The 25,583-nt window shown below is 37.9% G+C and overlaps 1 protein-coding gene across 6 annotated transcripts in view; it reads right to left on the bottom strand.

Moving 5' to 3' along the window:
* The window catches only part of BRD9 (bromodomain containing 9), a 56,877-nt gene that overhangs the window by 26,539 nt on the left and 4,755 nt on the right, over positions 1 to 25,583 (bottom strand). The window contains exons 3-9 of one of the 6 annotated variants that reach the window (XM_038388943.2): positions 23,889 to 24,021; positions 21,576 to 21,636; positions 17,211 to 17,355; positions 13,051 to 13,161; positions 12,141 to 12,316; positions 3,643 to 3,787; positions 779 to 854 (exon numbers count right to left, since the gene is read on the bottom strand). In XM_038388943.2, the coding sequence (XP_038244871.1) occupies positions 779 to 854; positions 3,643 to 3,787; positions 12,141 to 12,316; positions 13,051 to 13,161; positions 17,211 to 17,355; positions 21,576 to 21,636; positions 23,889 to 24,021 (847 nt within the window). The remainder of the gene's footprint in view (positions 1 to 778; positions 855 to 3,642; positions 3,788 to 12,140; positions 12,317 to 13,050; positions 13,162 to 17,210; positions 17,356 to 21,575; positions 21,637 to 23,888; positions 24,022 to 25,583) is intronic. The other 5 variants (XM_038388944.2, XM_038388945.2, XM_038388947.2 and 2 more) reach the window with 5 other exon arrangements.

Here is a 25,583-nt window from a genome sequence, read left to right as displayed (position 1 = left end):
GACTAAGTCCCAAAACCAAAATCCAGATTTCCCCAGCACAGTCCATTCACTCTTATGTCCCAACAGTCCATCAACACACCCAGTAAAGCTTTGCTTCTCTCACCACACCTCACCCCTCAGGTACACTCCAGTGTCTCTCACCACGCCACACCAGTCAAGAATAATTGCAGCATCTCTCACCGTGCCTCATCTCAGCCCCTCTAGCTGTGGTACTTCTCCACTGTTTCCTTCCCAGGTATGGTACCAGCTCTTGCCTGGAGACATCAGTGGGCTCACCCCTCCATCATTCCCCAACTGTCACCCCTCTCTGGCTTCATCTCTCCAGCTCACAGAGCCAGAAGGCATCTCCCTCTGTTGCTCTCAGACTTCAGCTCTCTCTGGCCTCAGCTCTCTGTCTAGGGAAAGTTAGCAGATGACTCCCCGAATGCCTTCCTGCCTCCTGCTTTCACCAGCAGCCTGATCTGGCTCCACTGCTTACTAGTGAACTCTCACAGCTCCCTCCTTCTGGAGCTTCCCTTTCCTGAAGCTCTCAATCCAGCTCTGCTCTACTTCTGAGCTCTCTCTCCATTTATGGGCCCTGGATTCTAAACTCTCCCCAGCTTTTGGGCTGTATCATTTATAACGCTCAAAGGCAGCCCTGCCCTTCTCATTGCACCAAGCTAGGGTGCACCTGGACTGAAACAGGAGAGCTGGAACCCGTTTCGTTTGAGAGGCCAGCTACCCTATTACACCATAGTTATTAGAAATACACCATTAAAAAAAAAAACACAACACTTACCTTCTGCTTCCGGATCTGATGAATTAACCACACTGAATAATAAAGATCCATCTCCATTCTTTTTCAGATAACCCATCTGTAAATAAAAGTATATGGATAAAGGAGTGGCCCTTATAGTCACGGTTATAGCTCAAAAGAATCCAAATTTAAAACACCGAGATTTTAGTTTACACAGGCTTCTTTGAAAAAATTTCCTAGCTGAACTTGGCTTCTCTTATACTGCACTTGTATAGTCCTTTCAGTAAAAAAGAATGTAGAGTCCTGGCTATATGGAAACTTCCTTCTAATGAATGCTTCAAAGATTCAAGACGTCCTTTGGAACAAATGATTCTTTGTCCCTTATCCGACTTCTTATCATTCTTAACTCAGACCTAAAACTTGCTCCCCATGCAGGAAATCCCATATTAATTCTGGACCTCAGTTTCATTTGTTCCATTTTCTAACAATAAGGATTTTTAACTGTCAGCAAGAGAATGTAACTCCCTCCTTCATGAGCTTTCTAATTCCCTGCTCTTTGAAAACCTGGCCCCACTGCAGTCAATGGGAGTTTCACTAATGACTCCACGGGAGCCAAGATTTCACCCCAGGTGTCCATGCTGCCAAGGCTAGATTGCTCTTTGTTCCATTAAAAGCGACCATCGGGCCCATCCTCCATCATATCCATTTCCAACCCAGTGTGAACTGCTTGTTTTCACATCTTTCCAACACTTGCTCCATCCTGTATCTGGGACATTATATCTTCCTGCTCCCCTGCCACTCACTTCACCCAACCTCTACAGAATCACAGGAATCAGATGAACTAATTCATCTTTCTGTCTCTAAGTCTACCCTCCCTTTAAATTTAGGACTATAGTTCTCCTTTGGTTAAAGGAAACAGCAAACTTTCAATTACTTCAATGGGTGCTATAGCAAGCCCTTAGGAAAAAACCTCTAATCAGAGGATCAGGACTACTTGAGCGCACGTGTCTGACTGTCTAAAGACAAGCTATGATCAGGAAGAGGACTGATACATAGGATTTGCAGAGACACCACCACATGCTGATGACAGAGTAAAGCAGAAATTAAATTACTATGCTCGATCTGAGACAAAAAGCTGCCTCTTCCCAATATCTGAGGGATGGGTGCTCTTTCATTTTTCTGCTTGGAACTTACCTGCTGCTATTACTTTAAATCTCACATTAAATATCCCTCTCTTTCTAGTTCATGATTTTCTTTCTTAAAGCATTTGACACTTCTTAAGAAGTGCCACAAAGAAAATTATTTCTGAATAGTTTATTTAACTCCATATTACACAAATTGAAGCTTCATTACAAGGTTAAGTCTGCACATGATAAAATTAAACAGTTTCTGTAAACCTCGATGTCTGCCTCAATGGAGGACTGGAGCTACTCAGGACTCTGATATAAGCAGAGAGTCCCGCAGTCTTCAAAATTTCCCAAGTTGCTATTTCCTACAGCACCCACACAACTCACAGTACAACTTGAGTAGCACAGCCCCCCGACCCCCCCACAAAAACAGCTTGTCACACCTACTCCACCATCGATGGCTGTGGAAACTTGTCAAGGTCACAAAGCTGGGCTCACCATTTATGCTGGCCTTAGTGGCAGCTAATAAAAGAGACCCCCTAAATGATGTAGTTGACAACTACGCAGCCTATAAGCGTACCCATGTATCCACATCTATGTTATAACTGAACCTTCCTACCCTAGGAGCAGCACTGATGGATGTAATCTCTGGAGCCATGTTCAAGACAGTTTAGCCTGCTGTTAGTGCCCCAGGCTCACCAACACAGTCAGGTGCAGATGGCAAGGTATCTGTCTTCTTTATGTAGCACCACTCAAGAATGTATTATGTGTGGTGAGCAGCAGCCAGCAACTAAAGAACCAAAAAGAGTTTGGGGGGGGGGGGGGGGAAGGGGCACTGGGATCTCTACCTAAAGGAAGAAGTCAGGAAAATGTAAAAATGAACTCAAAAGGGGGAAAAGAATTCCTAGTAACCCTCAAATACATGCTAATGCAAATTTACCGGCAGCTACCTGTTAACGTGGTAGACCAGAAGAGAATCCTGCCACTCCGTCACAGTCATCTCTAAGGGCAAGGACTCCAAGGCAGCTAACCTAACTACCTGACTATTTTCTCCTGGTGAAATTCTGCAGAGCTCTGACATGAGACCTACATGCCACTTAAGATGCATAGATATTAAAGTCAGAAGGGACCATTATGATCATCTAGTCTGACCTCCTGCACAATGCAGGCCATAGAATCTTACCCATCCACTCCTGTGATAAACCTCTCACTGATGTCTGAGCTAGTGAAGTCCTCAAATCATGGTTTAAAAAGACTTCAAGAAGCAGAGAATCCTCCAGCAAGTGACCGTGCCCCATGATACAGAGGAAGGCGAAAAACCTCCAGGGCCTCTTCCAATCTGCCGTGGAGGAAAATTCCTTCCCGACCCCAAATATGGCGATCAGCTGAACCCTGAGCATATGGGCAAGATTCACCAGCCAGATACCCAGGAAAGAATTCTCTGTAGTAACTCAGATCCCACCCTATCTAACAGGCCATTGGGCCTATTTACCATGAATATTTAAAAATCAATTAATTGCCAAAATCATATTAAACCATCTCCTCCATAAACTTATCGAGTTTAATCTTAAGAGACATTGAACCTCTAATTAAATGGCTTAAATGGGACTTAAGTAATACACTCCTTTTGGTGGCCTTCCATAAAAGATGAATTAGACCTGCCATAGACTTCATGACACTCCAGAAATACAAGTAATACAAGTAATATCCATAGAACTTATTTCCTGTGATGTGACAAATATTTACAAGTCAGACACTATATAAAATGGTAGACTTGACCATGTTGTAGACCTTGCTGTTTGGTAGATATCTGTTGATCCGGTCTCGAGCTTCATCTGCTGCATGCTCCACCAAGGCCAGGACATGTTCTTCAGCAGTGCTGTCTGTTAGACTGCATGCATTTCCTTCAGGTTCAAATATGCAACTAAAACAAAGTACAAGTTGTTCAAATAAAAATGGAACCAAACCCATTTTCAAAACAATAGCAAATTGAGTTTTGTGACTGCTAGCTAAGTATTACCAACATTTTAAAAATTCAGTCTTCTTCGTAGTGTCAATCTGTCTATATGTTTAAATCTCGCACATGACAAAAGTTCTACCATAACTCTGAAGTGCTGAAACGACAACTGAGTAGTCAAAGAACCAACTTCCTTCACGATTTTAGTCATTTCTATATTACTACAAACAAGTGAAACATCTAATGTTTCATATTAATCAACATCCATTGCACATTCTTGTTTCTGATGGCAAGTGTGAATTTTATACTTCACTTTTCAGTTGAACCCTTTTAACTAAAATAGCTACAAGCAGCTAAATACAAATGGAATCACAAAACATACATTAATGGAACAGGACACACAGTTTGAGCTACTTCATATATAAACGCAAAAAAGTATAGAAAGGGAGGGTTGTGGAAGAACAGACAGAATGCATCATCTCTGTATTTTATAAATTTTAAAAGAATAATTTTCGGTCTAAGAGGCTAATGAATTATAAGGGTCACTAAGCACCATGAGCCACTTCTCAGGTGCTATTTAAGGTGCTGTGTAAATTAGATTTCAGGGTGGATAAAAATAAATGATTTTTTAAAACAAATCAATAAAATTGAATTTTTTAAATTTAAAATTGGATTTTTTTGATAAAGTGCTTTTTGAGAAAAAACCTTATGAGGTACCAACGGCTTCTGTGTAGATTATTTAGGTTAATCTTTCTATCTATCCAATGGGACTCGGTGCTCAGTCTAGAAGATACCATCAGAGATGCTTAGTTTTGCAGTTTTCAAACTGTGGATTTGTGTCTCCAGAGAGAACATGTTTGTTAACAGCAAAAATGTTTTAAAATAAATAAATAAACATATGGAGGTGAGAAACAAGACCTCAACCCTACTGTCCCTCTGCAAATTTGGGTACACACAGAGTCAATCCCTTACCTCTCTCTGAAAGTCCAAAGTTTCAAAAAGTTCAATGAATAGAAGATTGTTGGGGACAGAATAGATCTGGATAACAAGAAGTCTGGAGATAAATGTGAGAAGGAAGGGACAGGCAGTTGAAACAAAAATGAAACTTGTTTCAGCAGCATATTCCAGAAGTCTTTCCGAGTGTAGCATTCATTGATTTGAGATCTACTATACCATTCTCTCACTAGAATGGAAAACCAATAATGGCAGCAGGTCGTAAAAGAGATCCAGTTTGGGAATATTTTAATGAAGTTCCTCTACCTGTGGGTAAGACAGGCATGCTTGCAAAATGCAAACAGTGCAACAAAGAAATGCAAGGCCTGGTTACCCAAATGAAACAACATCATCATGAGAAGTGTTCCTTCTCAGGAGGAAGCTGCGTTGAAGATGATGAAAAGAACATGTCTGAACATACAGGATCTTCAGGTTGGTAAACTTTTATTTCATACTTTTTTCTTAAAGATTGCCTGTCTTCCTTCTTGACTATTCTTGAATTCTCATGTTTGAGCAAAAACTATAGTTATTCTATAGTACTATCATTTTAGATGCAGTTGTGATAAAAAAATAAATAGCTGAAATAGGCAGATCTTCCTTTTACAATTTCACCTTTGAAGTAGTACCGAGTGTCAGGGAATGCAATGAGTAATACTAAATGAGCAGTGTGGTAAAAATAATTAAAAATAACTGCATTGACTTATTTTGTATAGGAGAATCCCATCCTCAACATACAGGATTCTGAAAACTCTGAAACTATAGAAAATGATGATTATCTTGAAGGTGGATAGTTATCTGCCAATGATAGTGTTTCAGTCACATCATGTATGCCACACAGCCACAATCTATCACCTGTAGCAAAAAAAAAAATCTCCATCATCCAGAAACCACCAAAAGGGAAGTTTATAATAAGAACCAGCAAATTACACAAAGAGGTAATTGATGAAAAAAAACTGCCCGGTTTGTTTATGCAACTTACTCTCCTTTCCGTATGATTGAGAACCCACGCTTCATTAACATGGTTCAGTCATTAAGACCAGGATACAGTTCATCCAACAGAGCAGACGTCGCAGGCAAATTGCTGGATAAAGCGTACGAAAGAGAAATTGAGCAGTGTGCAAAAGGTTTAGAGGGTAAAATTTTTAACCCGAGTCTTGATGGGTGGAGGAGTGTCCACAATGATCTTGTTGTACGTGCTTGTGCTGTGTGTGTGCGCATTTCCTGATGTATCAATTGTTGCTGTAAGGAAGACAGCAGAAGAAGGGAATGTCTTCCTCACAGAAACAATTGATACATCAGGAAATGCACACACACAGCAGAATACTTCCAAGTAGCAGCAGGAGAAGCTCTAACAAACTGAAAAAAATTTCAAATATCTATTACGCAGCTTGGTCACAGAAAATGCTGCAAATGTATCTAAGATGTGAAGAAATTTAGGAGAGAGAGAGAGAGAGTCCCAAGCTAACCACATATGGTTACAGTGCTCATTTGGTGTACCTCCTAGCCAAAGACTTCAGTGTTCCAGAAAGAAAGGCTAATGTTGTTGAAATTGCAAAATACTTCCGCAACAACCACTTGGCAGCAGCTGCTCTGAAAAAAGTGGAAGGAACCAAGCTAACTCTCCCACAAGACGTGCGATGGAACTCAAAAGTGGACTGTGCTGAGCACTATAGCAAGAACTGGCCTAATCTGATGACAGTTTGTGAACAAAATGGTGAAAAAACAGATGGCACTGTCACAGCCAAAGTTCTCAACGCTGGGCTTAAGAGAAATGTTGAACACATGCCGAGTACCCTGAAACCTATTTCTGTAGCCTTGAACAAAATGCAGGGAAATAGCTGTTTTATTGCCGACGCTGTTGAAATTTGGAAGGAACTGAGTGAGATCTTAAAATGAGAAATATGCAACGACAGAGTTAAATTACAAGCATTACAAAAACAAATGGGACAAGCACTATCTCCAGCTCATTTTCTGCAAATATTCTCAATACTCGATACCAGGGTCAAACCTTAACTGCTGAAGAGGAGTTGGCTATGACATGGACATCCAGCAATCATTCCTTCATAATGCCAACTACAATAAAAACTTCAGAGCTAAGGGTGAACCATTCAAGAAATATATATTGCCTGATGATGTTTCAAAGAAAGTCACACCAGTGAACTGATGCAAGTTACTTAAAACACTTGGATTCAGAGACTGTTCAAGTGATAATCTCACATTTAACAGCAGTAGCTTCTTTTGCCGGTGTAGGAAGAATATTTTCTACCTTTGGATTAATTCATTCCAAATGGAGAAATTGTTTGGGACCTGAAAAAGCAGGAAAGCTTGTTTTTCTTTTCCAGATTATGAACAAACAGGAAAACGAAGGTAAAGACGACTGAGTTAGCTGCAGAAGCCAGTATGTTGAATTTCTCATGTTGACCTGGCTGACATGGTCTATTTAATTTCTGGTTTTTGTTTGTTTATTTTTTTAAATGAAATGAAATATTTAAATATTTGTTAAAAATGTTTTAAACTAAAACCAACATGATTTTAAAAATGTTGAATGTTTAACTAAATTCAAAAATTCATATGCTTGTTTTGTTAAAATATTATATGTTTGCTGTTGAAGAAAAAAATCCAGAATACATAATGTTGTTGTTTTAGGTCAATTACCTTTGGTAAATGAAATAACCAAACATTCAATCATTCATTTTCTGATATAGCTGTAAAACTAAATCTGAAAAGTTTTCAAAATAAATCACTTTAAAAATGTATAGTGTGTACCTTCTGAAAATGAAACCTACATCTGAGTTGTGAAGAATATGTATTAAGGTTATAACAAGCAACAAGAATGCACTTTTGTGAAGAAATTCATGATTAAATAGAGTCTTACTGACTAGTGATTTAAATCATGATTTAAATCAAATCCACACTGTTAGATTTCCTTACACCAATCTTTTTTCTCTTCTGTGATCCTTCCTATCACTCAGCATGCAAGTTAAATCAGTACAGCATCCCTTAAACCCAGTAGGCCCAAATTCAGATGGGATGTATAAAAGGCAAATATTGCAAAAGTCCTATTTATAGAAAAATGCAAAAAGTTCACAGGTTCATATGATATTGAGCAAAATATCCTTGATTGACTGATGCAGCTAACTCACACGATTAACTCAAAAAACTTAATCGCGATTAATTGCAGTTTTAATCACACTGTTAAACAATAAAATACCAAATGAAATTTATTAAATATGTTGGATGTTTTTCTACATTTTGAATTATATTGATTTCAATTACAACACAGAATACAAAGTGTACAGTGCTCACTTGATTATTTTTATTACAAATGTTTGCACTGTAAAAATGATAAAAAGAAATAGTATTTTTCAATTCCCCTCATGCAAGTACCGTAGCGCAATCTCTTTATCATGAAAGTGAAACTTACAAATGTAAATTATTTTTTGTTACATTACTGCACTCAAAAACAAAGCAATGTAAAACTTTAGAGCCTTACAAGTCCACTCAGTCCTACTTCTTGTTCAGCCAAAAGCTAAGAGAAACAAGTTTGTTTACATTTATAGGAGATAATGCTCCCCACTTCTTATTTACGTCACCTGAAAGTGAGAACAGATGTTCACATGGCACTTTTGTAGCCAGCATTGCAAGGTATTTATGTGCCAGACATGCTCAACATTCGTATGCCCTTTTATGCTTTGGCCACCATTTCAGAGGACAGGTTTCAGAGTAGCAGCCGTGTTAGTCTGTATTCGCAAAAAGAAAAGGAGTACCCGTGGCATCTTAGAGACTAACAAATTTATTAGAGCATAAGCTTTCGTGAGCTACAGCTCACTTCATCGGATGCATTTGGTCCGATGAAGTGAGCTGTAGCTCACGAAAGCTTATGCTCTAATAAATTTGTTAGTCTCTAAGGTGCCACGGGTACTCCTTTTCTTATTTCAGAGGACAGGTTTCCATGCTTTTGACACTCATTAAAAAAAATAATGCGTTAATTAAATCTGTGACTGAACTCCTTGGGGGAGAATTGTATTTCTCCTGCTCTTTGTTTTACCCACATTCTGCAATATATTTCCTTTTATAGCAGTTTTGGATGACGACCCAGCACATGTTGTTCATTTTAAGAACACATTCACTGCAGATTTGACAAAATGCAAAAAAGGTACCAATGTGAGATTTCTAAAGATAGCTACAGAATTTGACCCAAGATTTCAGAGTCTGAAGAGCCTTCCAAAATCTGATTGGGACAGGGTGTCGAGCATGCTTTCAGAAGTCTTAAAAGAGCAACACTCCGATGCAGAAACTACAGAAGCCAAACCACCCAACCCCTCCCCCAAAAATAAAGCACATCAACCTTCTGCCATTGGCATCTAACTCAGATGATGAAAATGAACATGCACTGGATCGTTATCAAGCAGAACCCAGCATCAGCATGGACTCTTGTCCTCTGGAATGGTGGTTGAAGCATGAAGGGACATATGAATCTTTAGCGCATCTGGCACGTAAATATTTTGCAACGTCAGCTACAACAGTGCCATGCGAATGCCTGTTCTCGCTTTCAGGTGACACTGTAAACAAGAAGCGGGCAGCATTATCCCCTGCAAATGTAAACAAACTTGTTTGTCTGAGCGATTAGCTGAATGAGAAGTAGGACTGTGCGGGCTTGAAAGTTTTACATTATTTTATGTTTGAATGCAGGGTTTTTTTTTTTTTTTTTTTTTGCATATAATTCTACATTTGTAGGTTCAAATTTCATGATCAAGAGATTGCACTACAGTACTTGTCCTGAGGGAACTGAAAAAATTCTATTTTTATTTTTATAGTGCAAAAAATAAAAAAAACAAATTGAGCACAGTAACCTTTGTATTCTGTGTTGTAACTGAAAATATATTTGAAAAAAAGGAAAACATCAAAAATATTTATATAAAAATAGTATTCTATTATTATCTTTTGTTAGCTTGATATTGTATTCTTTTTAATCTCTTGATAGCCTAATGATATTATATCCCATTAACTAATAGTTTAAAAACATTAAAAGCTTAGGTCTCCAACTCCGTTCAATGTTGAGTGTGTCAAATTTCTACACTTCTGTTCAGGAAACTTGAAAAGTGACATTTTCAAAAGTGAAACTTAGGATTCTAAATGCTTATATTACTTTTGAAAAATGGAACTTAAAACTCCAAAGTAACTTAAATTTTTTTTAAAATTTTGCTTCACAACATTCTACTGGAAAAAAACCTAAAGGGTTCCCTCTCCCCTTTTTTTATCATGAGTCATGGCTGTACAAACATGTACCTTTAGATTCCGGTTTTGCTCCCATTGCAAAAGAACTCCTGCTGACTGTAATGGTACACGATCAAGCCCTTCAGGTTGTGCAAGATGTAAGTTGGTAAATGAGTGTGAATCTAAGTAATTAAGCCCAAGGGAGTTATATAAACATTGAGGGGGCCAGGAGAAGGTGCAAACCACTTCAGAATTTGATCTTCTGAATGGAATTTGAGATTAGTAATTCAGTTATCTGAGTTTATACTTTGGTAGAGCACCAAGAGGAAGGATGGTCCAGTAGTCAAGGCATTAGCCTGGAACCCGGGTGACTCAATGCCCTGCTCTGCCACAGACCGGCTGTGTTTTGAGAATAAATAAATTAAAGACTACGAAGTCCTCAGATACTATGGTAATGGGGGCCATAAGAATTAATCCAAATTTGGGCCCTTCTGTGCCGGACACTGTACAAACCTAAATGAAGGTGCTCCTCCTTATTTTGTATGTAAATGTTGAGTCTGCATTCCCATTAACAGAATTCTACTTCCAGTTTATTCTCCTCAATTCCATCAAGTAGCCCATGAAAAATAAACCGGTTTTATGAATGAAAGCACTAGCACTTAAACTGTTGTACAACTCTCTCCCACTACAGTAGAGCCTCAGTGTTACAAACACCTTGGGAATGGAGGTTGTTAATAACTATAAAATTTTCATAACTCTGAACAAAATGTTATGGTAGTTCTTTTAAAAGTCTACAACTGAACATTAACTTAAAACAGCTTTGAAACTTTACCAGGCAGAAGAAAAATGCTGCTTTTAACCACGTTAATTTAAATGAAACAAGCACAGAAACTGTTTCCTTACCTTGTCAAATCTTTTTTTAAAAGCTTTCCCTTTAGTTTTTATGAATTTACATTTAACACAGTACTGTACAGCACTGAATTTGCCTTTTTTTTTGGTCTTGGCTGCTGCCTGATTGCATACTACTGGTTCCAAAAGAGGTGTGTCGTTGATCGGTCAGTTTGTAGCTTAGGTGCTCAGAACTCTGAGGTTCTACTGTATAATAATTCAAGTCAATGCAAACACCCAAACATTTGAAGAGGTCTATTTTTAACCCCATACCTGTGTCTCTCTCTCGAGCACACACGGACAGAACTGCTAAATTAATCTCCTGTTTCTTCCATTAGACACCAACGATGATTACCAGAGCTGTCAATCTGTTCCAAAAATCGCTGTGGCAGATTATATTCTAATTTTTTTTATATTTAAAGGCACACCATAAGCTTGGAAAAAAAGCAATAGTTGATTGGAAATTTTGAACCTAGTATAGTTACCAATTACAATAGGTAAGATTATCTTAACTGAAAAATGTTTGCAAAAAAGTTTACTATTTTTTCTAGTGTGTTTACTCTGTTCATTTGACAAAACTACTAGTTTTATTGTTTCCTTTGATAAAAAGACCCTTATAAACAACAAGAGGGGAAAGGAAAAAACCCTCATAAAACATGTTTAAAGGGATACACAAACCTTCAGTTTCAAAAAATTGTACTATTTACTAATTTTGGACTTTTTTTTGCAACGTCTATTTCATAACTCTGGTGTCAAAATAGTCATCCTTTAAAACTTGAAGTTCATAATTTCTCAGTAGGTTTGACATTACTCACAGAAACTATTTCTGCAACCTCAAGAACTTTTGGGAAATGTGATGATAAAAGGTGACAGACACTTGGAGGTGAAAGAGGCTTTAAGCCACCATTAAAATAAAGTCAGATCTCAATTTTAGAGCACGTAAAAGAGGAAGAGAAAATATTCATCAACAGTCAAGTCATGTTAGTTTGCAGAGGGAGGTATATTCAGCTTTAAAAGCAATGGGGTTTGTTATAGATTTGGAATCATCAAGCTATGAAACTACTGCATGATCAAATTTCATTTTAACTTTGTATTACTTAAAGTATCAAACACAAAATTGCAGAGAGTTGCTCCCTACTCCTTACCCAAGCCTGGCCTGCTGCATTGATCAAGAGTACAATAGCTGCCACAAAGAAGTATGCATTTCCATTAAGACCTTTACCTAATAACTTCTTTACTTGGCTTTTTGGATTTCTTGGCAGTCTCTACTTGTACTGGAACGACTTCAGGAACAGGTTCCTCAACAGCTGTGTCTTCATCACCCAAAAGAGCTGCCTGCTGAGAAAAATCCATGTCCTGCATAAACGACATGCTGCGCTTCAAAGCTAACAGCCGTTCCTAGAATCAGAAAGGACAGAGCGGCAGGGACTTTACCTTTCCCTCATAGCCAAGATGCTATGATAATGGGATGGGATGGGAATGGCCATGGCCTTATTTTGCTCCTATTGTCTAACTTCCAATGGTGATGCAACATGATTTGGTCATGGTAGCATGGCACCAGAATTTCTCAGCCCGACTATCAAGAAACAAATAAGAACTATACATGTAGATACAGCTCCCCTTTTTTACATATAGACTTACCATAACTGAACAGCAACACACATGCAAGGTAGCCTATAAACACTAGTCCACATTAACAACCATTTTAGAGTAACAGATATGGGAAAATTCCCTCCAATCCACAATCTTTTTACAGTCAAAACTTTTTAAAAGAGCTCTGCTCATTTAAAATCAATAGGGTAAATGAAATTTGTTTCTCGAGTGAGACCTTGTATCCAAAGTTTCAGCCTGAAACAAATTTTTATAGTTGGGTTATATAGATTTAGGCCCTGTTTCTGCTCCCATTAAAGTTAGTGGCAAAGCTCCCACTGATTTCAGTGGTGCATAATCAGGACCTAAAAGAAAGGGGGGTTATAATGGAAATGCCGACAAGCCCTTAAATATAGCAGCACGGGTGGGCACTGCTATAATTAATGACAGATGGATGAAATAATGTTTATTACTATGACTGATTATAGTCCTTGTCAGTTTAACTAATCTTTTCTGCTTTTTGTTTTTAATAGATCTCTTACTTTGCTCATCATCTTAAAGCCTGTGTGGAGTATCTTCTTGGCTAGCTTGTAGTACACAGTATCTGGTCTGTTGTACGTCATTGCATTATCACACATCAGTTTAAAATCTGCCTGAAAAATACAAAACACAAGAGTTGCTAAAACTTCATACCTCCTTCAATACCTGAACATAAAAAAGAACTCCAGATAACATCCTGTGAAGACAGCCACGTTAAGAAGCATTCAATGCAAAGACATTTTGAGAACACCAAGCGTTCAAGAACATTAAGTGAATATGAGGTAAAAGTGACTTGCAAAGGGTTGCACCTTTTTTGCTTCCTTATGATGTTCAGTGAAGTCCCGAAAGATTAAATTTTATTTATTTTATGCACACACAACTTTTTCCTTGTTCATTTTTTAAACTCAGAAGTAGCTGGAATATAAAGTCTAGTTTTCCTTGATTTCCAAGCGGGCTCCCTGGGGGAATGGAGTAGTCACAGATCTGTATTGTGAGCTCTCTCACTCCTTAACTGAAGGTTTTTGTGTCACTGAATCTTTAAGACGTTTTTCCCCTCCCAATCATTTATTCCAATTTAAATTAAAACAATGTAAACAAAAGCAGGCAACGAGGAATTTTAGAACAGCCTGAATAAAAAAATCACTTCTTTTAATGCGATTTAATTGCATGACATCTCTGATGTTACTATTCCAGTTCTATAGCGTCTTTCAAGAGAAAGAGGGTACACAAGAACAGAATTTCTAAAGTAAAAGCATTTTTGAAACTACCTTTCAGACATCCTTTAAACATAATAAAAAAGTAGAAAAGGCATAAACACATATTTTCTTCTTTTGCTTTCCATGTCCCCTTTAAAATCTGCTACTTCTTACTGCTGGACTTCTCTACAGGTGTTACACAACTATATTCAGATATAAATTGGATAAGCCTTTTAAGTGTGCAATTCCTTTTCATGCACATTAAAAAAAGAACACTATTCATTACTACTCCCTCACAATAACCGTATGGAAAGTATTAACAGTTTTACATGAGATCCATGAACTATTTAAAAAATTCTCAAAAAGAAAAGGAGTACTTGTGGCACCTTAGAGACTAACAAATTTATTAGAGCATAAGCTTTCGTGAGCTACAGCTCACTTCATCGGATGCATTTAAAAAATTCTGTAGACTTGAAATGGATATGAAAGTTTCAGAATTTTGCAAGGCCAGAGTCAAAGCAAAACACTAAAGTCCCTTGGCCCTCATTAAATTAGATCAGAGCATGATAAATTAGAGCTAGCTTGATAGCACTGGTTCCCAAAGGTGGCTGTAACGCCCATTAACACAAATATTTAAAGGGTGGCTGTACAAACAACTAGATTTGAATGATTCTCTGCATACAAATCAGGTAACTACTCATGCAAATCATAATTTCTTGGTCACTTGTGCATGAACATACCCTATCTGTGCATGCACTTTTGCGCAAGGAATTATATGCCTTTTGAAAAACAAGCCTCTGGAGTTTATAGTCTCAGGGCCAGATTTTCAAAGGTGTTTAGGCATTTTTAAATGCAGATTGGAGCCTAATGGGATTTTAAAAAGCCCCTAGGTGCCTATAATTGGAGTTAGGCACTTAGGTGCTTTTGAAAATCTTATTAAGTGCCTAACTGCATCTTTAAGTGCCTAAAGACCTTTGAAAATCTGGACCTAAACTCCTAACCAGATTCCGATCTCAGAAGAAACTCTTTAAATTAGAATAAATCTTTCTTTTCTTAATTTCCTGGTTTAAGGCAGGGATTGGGAAAGTGCTGCTCTTATACCTAGGGCAAAAGCCGTCAATACAATGCTAAAGAAGCAGAGGGGCACAGTCACAGCTGCTGTGACTACTTGGAGGTTAAGTGATTTGCCTCTAGCCTCTTTGATTAAAGAGAATTTGAGGGATAGAAATGGGGGACCGTGAACAAAGGCACATGAATGAAGGAGCAAACAAGGTAGTGAGTCTGGGCTCTATGTGATGTGACTCCTTCTGAAGAGCTGTATGGGGAGGACAAAAATCTTTTCCTAAGCTACTGGCCTTGGAAACAAGTGCCACTCCTTGGCAGCAAAGCTATCGCAGGCTCCCTCACCCATTCTCTTCCCTTAGTTGACGTGTATGTTTCTGAATGACTTCTCTTACAAGGAAATATTTATTCAGGTCAAGTACCTCAGATAATCAGAACTGGTGTAGCAGCAGTTAGAGATCACTCCTGTAAACAGAACTAGAATGAACATTTATGGCTTTATAGCTAAAACCCAACAGCTCAAACTTCATCTCAAAATCAAATACAAGTCAGGGCTTATCGTGGAATATTGGCGTAATGTGCTTTCTGTACACTTAATAAGGGAACCATCACATTTTGCACCAGCTACAATTTCCATGTGGGACTATGCCCATAAGAAATATAGAACAAGCAACTGCAACAAGCAACCTTGAGATGACAAAGTATGAACCACAGTGACGAAACCCACATCTGAAAGAAAAGGATGCAAACTCTTTGTCAAGTACAGGAGACGAGACACTTGGCAACCTCTACTCCCAGAATATTCAGTAGAAACTGTTGCTACAAAAAGGAACACAGGTGAAGACTTCAGAAACAAATGAGAGACAATCCTGTTAATAGGGAGCCATGATATAATTGTCATAATTTCTGGGGTGGCTTCCCCCCGCCTACAACCACTATTTCAGTCTTTCCTGTGTTGAAATTCAGCCTTCCAACTCTCACCCACGCCTTGCTGTTAAGACGCTGAATAGCTCATTCCAATGAACCAGTCGAGTTGGAAGAAATAGGAACAAAAGGTGAGTGTTAGTACACTGAAGACACTGCAACCCAGACCTTTCTTACCAACTCCCATAATGGTCTCATACTTCATTGAACAAGAGAGAATACTCGTGCAACCCTGAATGAGAGCACCTTTGGGAAAGACAAGTAATTGTTTGCCCAACACCACCCTGACCTCTCAAAGAAAGGAACAACCACTCAACAGCCACACCACCAACCTCTGTTAAGTTCTAAAGATGCATCCATACCACTTTATGAACAATGATATTTAAGGCAGTTGATGAATCACTATGAACATCCTGTTTTCATCCATCACCTGTGGAGCAAGCAATCCCCCCAATGTAGTTCTCGGTAACTAGAACCAAAATACACCCAATGGCAGTGAAACAGGCCATTTCCTCAAATCCCGTAAAACAAGCCATCAATAACCAAGAAACTGGTCCAATGCTAGCCAGCAATTTCAAACTGTAAATCACTTGGAAAAGGCAATAAATCAAAGAAAGAAACACTAACTATATAAAAAAATTATACAAACTAAAATGAGAATTATTCTTTGTCAGAGGGCAGGTCTACATTACTGCTTAAATTGACCTAACTTAAAAAAAAGCCAGCCCCCTGAGCAATGCAAGTTACAGCACCCTAAGCACTGTCCACACTGGCGCTGTGTTGGCAAATGCTCTCCCCCAGCATAGCTTCTGCCTCTTGCAGAGTTGGAGTAATTATGCCAACAAGAGAGCACTCTCCCGTCAGCATAGAGCATCTTCACCAGACATGCTACAGCAGCGCAGCTGCACCGATATAGCGCTTCTAGTGTAGACCTGCCCTTATGTAAAGTATCTGCCAAAGAATTATGGAGATGCTAATAGCAGCTCTCTAGTTAAAGTGGAGCTAAAATGTCCACATACAGAACATTTTATTTCATTTATGTCTTAGAACATCACGTTCATTTAACATCTGTCAAAGCGCCTCCAAAGGGCACAATCACCTTTTGGTCACTAATGAACGAATCTAGATTTAAACAGATCATCCAGAGTTCTCTAAAACGCATCCTTCTCGAATGTTTTTTCTGAATGTTATCTCCTCGTAGCACTGAATTGCATACCACAGTAAGTTTATCATCAGTAGTACACATTCTTGGTCTGCAATAATCTTAGCAGTTGCCCTAGGACAGCAAGACAGATTATAGAGTATACAGTATACTCCCACTCCTATGAACAGGATGTAAAAAAGTGTGATGAATTATTTATAAGTGAATTACATGTTAGAAGCGTGACTGACATGAATTAATTTCACCTACAAATCTCACTCAAATTAAAGGTTTTTTTATTGAAAAATGTTTTGAAGTAACCAAATCCTTATCACTTCACCTTGAATTCGGTAACTGATTTGTACTCATTTGCTGCTATTTTGTCCTTCATAGTGCCAAAATCCATGGGATGTTTGATTATCATGGAATATCCAGGAGCAATGGCATCCGTGACTGGAAAAGCAAAAAACCCATGAGGATCTTTCCTAAAAATGGAATAAAAAGCGTATATAATTATGCTAGGAAAGAAAGTGATCACTGCTCCTTATAACATATCATTTTATGTCATTAACACCTGTTGTCACTTAAAAAAAAAAAAGTATCTGCATCCATCTGCTGATACGGGAGAGAGAGGATTTTGACTTGATTTAAGAACATTTAGTCTGTTTGGAAATATTTTTATGAGGGCTGTCACTTAATTGTAGTTACCTCAAGCAACTAACAAAAAAAAACAATCACAATTAAAGATGTATCACGGTTAATCGCAGTTTTAATAGTACTGCTAAATAATTGAAATGTATTAAATATTTTTGGATGTTTTTCTACATTTTTAAAATTACAATTACAACAGTATACGAAGTTGACGGTGCTCACTTTATATTATTTTTTATTACAAATATTTGCACCGTAAAAATGGCAAACAAAAGAAAATATTTTTTCAATTCACCTCATACAAGTACTGTGCTGCAATCTCTTTACCCTGCAAGTGCAACTTACAAATGTAGATTTTTAATTTGTTACTTAGCTGCACTCAAAAACAAAACAACGTAAAACTTTAGCGCTTACAAGTCCACTTAGTCCAACTTCTTGCTCAGCCAATCACTAAGACATCAAGTTTGTTTACATTTATGGGAGATAATGCTGCCCACTTCTTATTTACAATGTCACCAGAAAGCGAGAACAGGCGTTCGCATGGCACTTTTGTAGCTGGCATTGCGAAGTATTTATATGCCAAAAAGAAAAGGAGTACTTGTGGCACCTTAGAGACTAACAAATTTATTAGAGCATAAGCTTTCGTGAGCTACAGCTCACTTCATCAGATGCATTTGGTGGAAAAAACAGAGGAGAGATTTATATACACACACACACACACACACACACACACACACACACACACACACACACACAGAGAACATGAAACAATGGGTTTATCATACACACTGTAAGGAGAGTGATCACTTAAGATAAGCCATCACCAACAGCAGGGGGGGGAAAGGAGGAAAACCTTTCATGGTGACAAGCAGGTAGGCTAATTCCAGCAGTTAACAAGAATATCAGAGGAACAGTGGGGGGTGGGGTGGGAGGGAGAAATACCATGGGGAAATAGTTTTACTTTGTGTAATGACTCATCCATTCCCAGTCTCTATTCAAGCCTAAGTTAATTGTATCCAGAGACAAACACCTACAAGATCTCTATCATGCATTCCTACAACTACAATACCCACCTGCTGAAGTGAAGAAACAGATTGACAGAGCCAGAAGAGTACCCAGAAGTCACCTACTACAGGACAGGCCCAACAAAGAAAACAACAGAACGCCACTAGCCATCACCTTCAGCCCCCAACTAAAACCTCTCCAACGCATCATCAAGGATCTACAACCTATCCTGAAGGACGAGCCATCGCTCTCTCAGATCTTGGGAGACAGACCAGTCCTTGCTTACAGACAGCCCCCAATCTGAAGCAAATACTCACCAGCAACCACACACCACACAACAGAACCACTAACCCAGGAACCTATCCTTGCAACAAAGCCCGTTGCCAACTCTGTCCACATATCTATTCAGGGGATACCATCATAGGGCCTAATCACATCAGCCACACTATCAGAGGCTCGTTCACCTGCGCATCTACCAATGTGATATATGCCATCATGTGCCAGCAATGCCCCTCTGCCATGTACATTGGCCAAACTGGACAGTCTCTACGTAAAAGAATGAATGGACACAAATCAGACGTCAAGAATTATAACATTCAAAAACCAGTTGGAGAACACTTCAATCTCTCTGGTCACTCGATCACAGACCTAAGAGTGGCTATCCTTCAACAAAAAAGCTTCAAAAACAGACTCCAACGAGAGACTGCTGAATTGGAATTAATTTGCAAACTGGATACAATTAACTTAGGCTTGAATAGAGACTGGGAATGGATGAGTCATTACACAAAGTAAAACTATTTCCCCATGGTATTTCTCCCTCCCACCCCACCCCCCACTGTTCCTCTGATATTCTTGTTAACTGCTGGAATTAGCCTACCTTGCTTGTCACCATGAAAGGTTTTCCTCCTTCCCCCCCCCCCCCCCGCTGTTGGTGATGGCTTATCTTAAGTGATCACTCTCCTTACAGTGTGTATGATAAACCCATTGTTTCATGTTCTCTGTGTGTGTGTGTGTATATAAATCTCTCCTCTGTTTTTTCCACCAAATGCATCCGATGAAGTGAGCTGTAGCTCATGAAAGCTTATGCTCTAATAAATTTGTTAGTCTCTAAGGTGCCACAAGTACTCCTTTTCTTTTTGCGAATACAGACTAACACGGCTGCTACTCTGAAACCTATTTATATGCCAGTTTTTCTAAACATTTGTATGCTTCTTCATGCTTTGGCCACAGTTCCAGAGGACATGCTTCCATGCTGATGATGCTTTTTTAAAAAAATAATACATTAATTAAATTTGTGACTGAGCTCCTTGGGGGAGAATTGCATGTCTCCTGTTCTGTTTTACCAGCATTCTGCCATATATTTCATGTTATAGCAGTCTTGGATGATGACCCAGCACATGTTCGCTTTAAGAACATTTTCACTGCAGATTTGACAAAATGCAAAGAAGGTATCAAAGTGAGATTTCTAAAGATAGCTACAGCACTTGACCCAATGTTTTAGAATCGGAAGTGCCTTCCAAAATCTGATTGGAACAGAGTGCGGAGCATGATTTCAGGAGTAACACTCCAATGAGGACACTACAGAATCCAAACCACCAAAAAGGAAAATCAAACTTCTGCTGGTGGCATCTGACTCAGATGATGAAAATGAACATGCGTCGGTCTACAGTGCTTTGGATGGTTATTGAGCAGAACACGTTATCAGCATGGACGCATGTCCTCTGGTACGGTGGTTGAAGCATGAAGGGACACATGAATCTTTAGCGTATCTAGCACATAAATATCTTGCAACGACGGCTACAACAGTGCCATGCGAATGCCTGTTCTCTCTTTCAGGTGACATTGTAAACAAGAAGCGGGCAGCATTATCGCCGGTAAATGTAAACAAACTTGTTTCTCTTAGCAATTGGCTGAACAAGAAGTAGGACTCAATGGATTTGTAGGCTCTAAAGTTTTAGATTTCTTTTGTTTTTGAATGCAGGGGTTTTTTTTGTACATAATTCTACATTTGTAAGTACAACTTTCATGATAGAGATTGTACTACAGTACTTGTATTAGGTGAATTAAAAAATATAATTTCTTTCATTTTTTACAGTACAAATATTTGTAATAAAAATATAAAATAAGCACTGTACACTTTGTATTCTGTGTTGTAACTGAAATCAATATATTTGAAAATGTAGAAAATATCCAAAACTATTTAAATAAATGGTATTCTATTATTGTTTAACAGTGTGATTAATCGCAATAAAATTTTTTTAATCGCTTGACAACCCTAATTTTTATTTATAAGCCAGTGCTTGAAACTGTTTATTGATTTACTGGTATGCATTCTGCATTTCACTTGTGTTAGTTTCCCTTAAACAACAAATGATCAGTAGAAATTGTGGTCACAACACCTTGCAGAAGTAACTCTTGTTTTCATCTTTTCGATTAGGATTTTTCTTCTTTCTACTAAAGCAGTTAATTCAGAGTGGTGTTCCTGATCAACTAGTTTTAGAATTAATAGCTGATTAATAGTCTCAAATTTAAATTTATAGTTTTATTACAAAGGGAGAAAAAATAGGTTCTACTAGTGATTTTTCCAAGATTTGGCCTGTACAGAGCTGATATCTTCCAAAAAAAAATTATAAAATGAAAAAACCTCCCCCAACCAGTGAGTTATCAGCTAATTAATTATGAACTTTTATTTGAATCAGACAGATGGAGAATCAATCATAAGATTTGACCAGAAATTATTCCATTTTATGGAACAAAAGTTTGTGGTTGGTTTCCAATCCCTAAAATAAGTAATTAATGTACGTTAAAGGGCCCTAGAGCAAAAATCAAATTACGAATGACAATGGGAACTTCTAGTTCCTACTTTTCCAAATGCAATTAATCATGAATAGTTTCTCTTAGTGGCTCCAGTAAGGTAGCAATGGCGGTAAACCAAATTATATATCAGTCTGAAATGATTCTTCCCAAAATGAAGACCAAATTAGAAGATTCTAAAGCAGCATGTTAATAAGCATCAGTTACCATCTATCTATACAATATGCAGACCTACCTTTGCAACTGACGAAGGAAATGCTCTAATAATTGTTGGATGGGTGTGCTCTCATTTTCAGCTGCAATTTGAGAGTGAAAAATATTTATAAAGTTCAGTTGAATGAAAGTATTTACTTCAGAACAAAGTTCATGTTTTATACCTAACCGAGTCTTTAATATGTAGCCCTACGGCCCGAACTCGCTCCAGAAGTCACTCAGCCTTTCATTTCTTTCAAGGACAGCAAAAGCACATACAATAAATCTATTCTTGACAGGCAATAAAGCTTTATTTCCTTATATGTTAGTTATTATATTAAATGAGAAATGTTCATGCAGCACAGAAATAAAAGAAATATATACACTATGGTGCGTACAGCTACATAATCGTACATGACACACAACCTGCATATTTCATGGCAAGTAGTTAACAACAAGGAGTAATACATTCAGGCATCTGTTTAACAAGAAAATGATTTCATATGGGACACCTGACTGTGCAGATATTGCTGCAGAAGTGCTGATTTCTGCATTTCCTCACTTCATTTTATCAGTGCAACCTTAGTGTTCTATTTACAAAAATTTTTGCATTCAGTCTTCTTAAGATTTGGGTTTATTTTTTAAAATTAAAGACAAAGAACAAACAGGAGCTAGAGACATAAGTATATTTTAATTACCGCAAAGATGAATCTATGAAGTGCACACTGATCCCTTAATAATTATGCTCTTCAAGGAGGGTGCACAGATTCAGCAGTTGCAAGAATTAAACAAGCAATATTCTGAATTCTCCTGGAGGGCAGATTAAGGCCCACTTCTCACCTGGGTAACAGAGACCCTCTCCCCTTTCCTCAACCAGAACAGGAAGGACAAATGAAATGTTTGGGGAAGCCACATCTCTAGACAGGTGAAAAAGAGCAGTCTAAAGGACACATTTCACAGTCATCTATTTCAAATTTGCCAGGCTTTCAATGCCCCAGTGTGTTCAGAGGCAATAAATGTGAATTACCTGTAGAATTATGGCCCATCCTGACAGTGGGCCTACACCCTCAATTTAGGGAGCACCTATAACCTGCCAATTCCTCAATATCGATTTGCTCAGTTGATAAGTGTAGTTCCCATCTTTAATTTGCCCTGTCAACAACCATCGTTCTAATCTTATGAAGATTGAAATCAAGCCTGATAATTTTCATACAGGTCCAGATTTCTGCTAGACATTTACTGAAGTATCTTTCAAGGAAGTGGCCTAAGCAAAGTTAACAGGACACTCAAGAGTGAGATTCCTTTGTCCTGAAGTTTTTGTTAGTAAAAGGATTTCAAAGAATTTAGAAGTCTGAAGGAATTTTAAAAAATGGCTTATAAAGATTATCTAAATTTAATATTGAGCATTGGCTCCAGGATCTAATGGAATTTGTACAGTGAGAAGGGATAAAAACCACACATTACAGGTATAGGCACTAGCTGCCTGTTGGCACCTGAAAAGGTTTTAAGGTGATACAAGCCAAATTAACAACTTAATGACTTAGGACCTGTGTACTTGATAGCCTGCCACAAATAATATCAGGTAGGTGCTTAAGCTGAAGCTTGACAATTTAGAAAAGAAAGCTTGCTGCTGGAGAGGCATTCTCCCTTGCCTGTGGATTTGCTCCTGTACTGGTTCAAAATAGTGTGAATTTTCTGACACTTAGGGCATACTGCAAAGATCAATTTTTGGCACAGGACACTGAGGGCAAGGTATGGTTTAAGAGGTGGAAGAGGGACTTGGGGAGAGCTTATGGACAGGGATTGTGTTATGTTTTCTGCTGAATCACTGCTTTGGTGTGGGATCTCTGGCTCTTTTGTTCCTCTTTGCATTTTATTATAGGTTATATTTGTGTGTCATGTTAGGAAGTTAGTGAAATGCACAGGTCCTTTATATGTTCAATCTAAATAATTACATATATCTGCAGTTCACCTTATTCTGGTGCACATACTGCAAACAGCAATACAGGAATGAAATTTAAATATCCTCTTTTTAATACTTCAAACAGGCAAATGCACTCTGATGTGAACTTGTGAAGAATTAACTGAAAATTTACTTCTAACTGGCACCTGGGAACGTACCCATCACGCCCCAAAGGTATTAGAGGAATAATTGCTTTTCATAGAGTATCTTTTCAACCTGGAAAATCTACTGAAATCCCTCGATTTCAGCAGAAATCTTTACATACTGCTTGAAAGCTTAATATCCTAGTATATTATCAGAAGTATTATTTTAACACTCAGTTATGAAAAATTTTAAAGAACATACTAGGAAATTTAAATTTTCCAGGTTTCCCATCTAGTCTTGGTCACTTACCTGGCTGAGTTCTGCAAGCTCTGACTGGGCGATCTGGAGGTGGCTCAACTTCCACTTTTTTCCCAGGATCAAAGTCATCCATTTCTCCCTCAGTGTCACACTGCTCTTTCTCCCTCTTTCTCTTCTTTTCTTCCTAATATAGCAATGATAGGAGATAGTTAAAAAGATATTCACAAAGGGCAGTTCAGGTTCAGATAAAATATTCTCATACAAAAGCCTTTTATTAAAATAATACTAAGTATCCAAGTGACATCAATGAAAATAAAGAAATTTAAAGAAAAATATATAGTTTCTTCAAATCCCTAGGGGGAAAAAAACAAAACAAAACAGACTCCTAGTGCTTTACTGCAAGGTTGACAATTATGGTTTAAAGCATAACCTTATACATACTTTCTTTAAAATAATTTCTGTTACTTTCACCACCCGTTTGCAAATCATTTCCATTCCTGTATCTAGTCATCTACTTTTTTGGCTAGTAGTTGCTATGCTTCTGCTGAAAAAAATGGCATTAAAATGTGTACAAATAATTGCAAAATGAAAGAGCACAGTTAACTGTAAAGTCCTAACTGGTCAGCCGTGATACTTCATTCATAGTAACTATAAGATGAAGCAAGAAGCACGTAGCTTTGCCTTGTTCATTACACATTTACTATCTGGTGCAGCAAGTAGAAGACAGTATGCACTGGGATGAAGTAAGTATGCTGAAACTCAAACTCCACAGTAGAGACAACTACAAATGCTTTGCAAGATTGGAGATATTTGACAGATCTTCTCCTGTAAGCCTCCATAGCACATGAGCAATCTTGTATTGAATTAGGCGGCCTCACTCCCATTTTTTTACTACAGTGCTTACCGATGGTCAGTGAAGCCCTCTTTCATTTACAACATTTGGATCTATCACTGTTAAAAGGTTCTATAATTTTAGACTGCACATCTGCTAATTATGAAGGTCTGAAAATAGTGACTTAGCAAAGTCAAAAAAACCCCAAAAAACATTATAGGATACAACAACACACTTTTCTTCCCTAATGGCCGTTATTCTGTCCAATTTCAGTTTTGTAGTCCCAGGTAATTAGTGGTAATAGAGATGTTCAAAAAAAAAAAAAAAAGTTGAAAAAATGTTTCTACAACAGAAACCATATTTTCCATTGCCTTGTTCTCAAGAATTTCTGACCCATTTTTGATCAAACTTTCCAGAAAAATTCACTCTCAGGCAGAAAAACAAACATTGAAGATAATTCAAGTCACCTTGCCTAATGCACTACTGGAAGGTGTTCAAATACTACAGGGATGAAGGCCCTATAAAAATCTAGGGAGAATAGAACTGAAAGGTAAAAGAATCAGAAAGATTTTAGCAAATAAAAGAAGAATGCTTAGACACTACTTAACTACAGATGTGACTAACTTCACGGCCGTTTATGGAATACAGGACAGTCTCATCTTGTATAACATATACAGCTTTCAGTAGCACAAATCTGGGAAAGCCACAATATTTACAACTAGCAAAGAAACAAGTGAGAAATGCAGGTTATTGCAAATGAGGGCTAATAAAATCTTTACATCACACCAAACCATGGACTTTATGTATATTATAACAGAGCTATTTTAGGAATGTTTTAAGGCATTTTACAAAATGTTATACTTTTTTTTTTTTTTTTAAATCCCTCTCCTTTTGGTAAAGCCAAGCGCCTTAGT

Source organism: Dermochelys coriacea, chromosome 2, assembly GCF_009764565.3.
Source record: "Dermochelys coriacea isolate rDerCor1 chromosome 2, rDerCor1.pri.v4, whole genome shotgun sequence".
NCBI lineage: Eukaryota > Metazoa > Chordata > Testudines > Dermochelyidae > Dermochelys > Dermochelys coriacea.
This window is presented reverse-complemented; position numbering and strand designations above follow the sequence as displayed.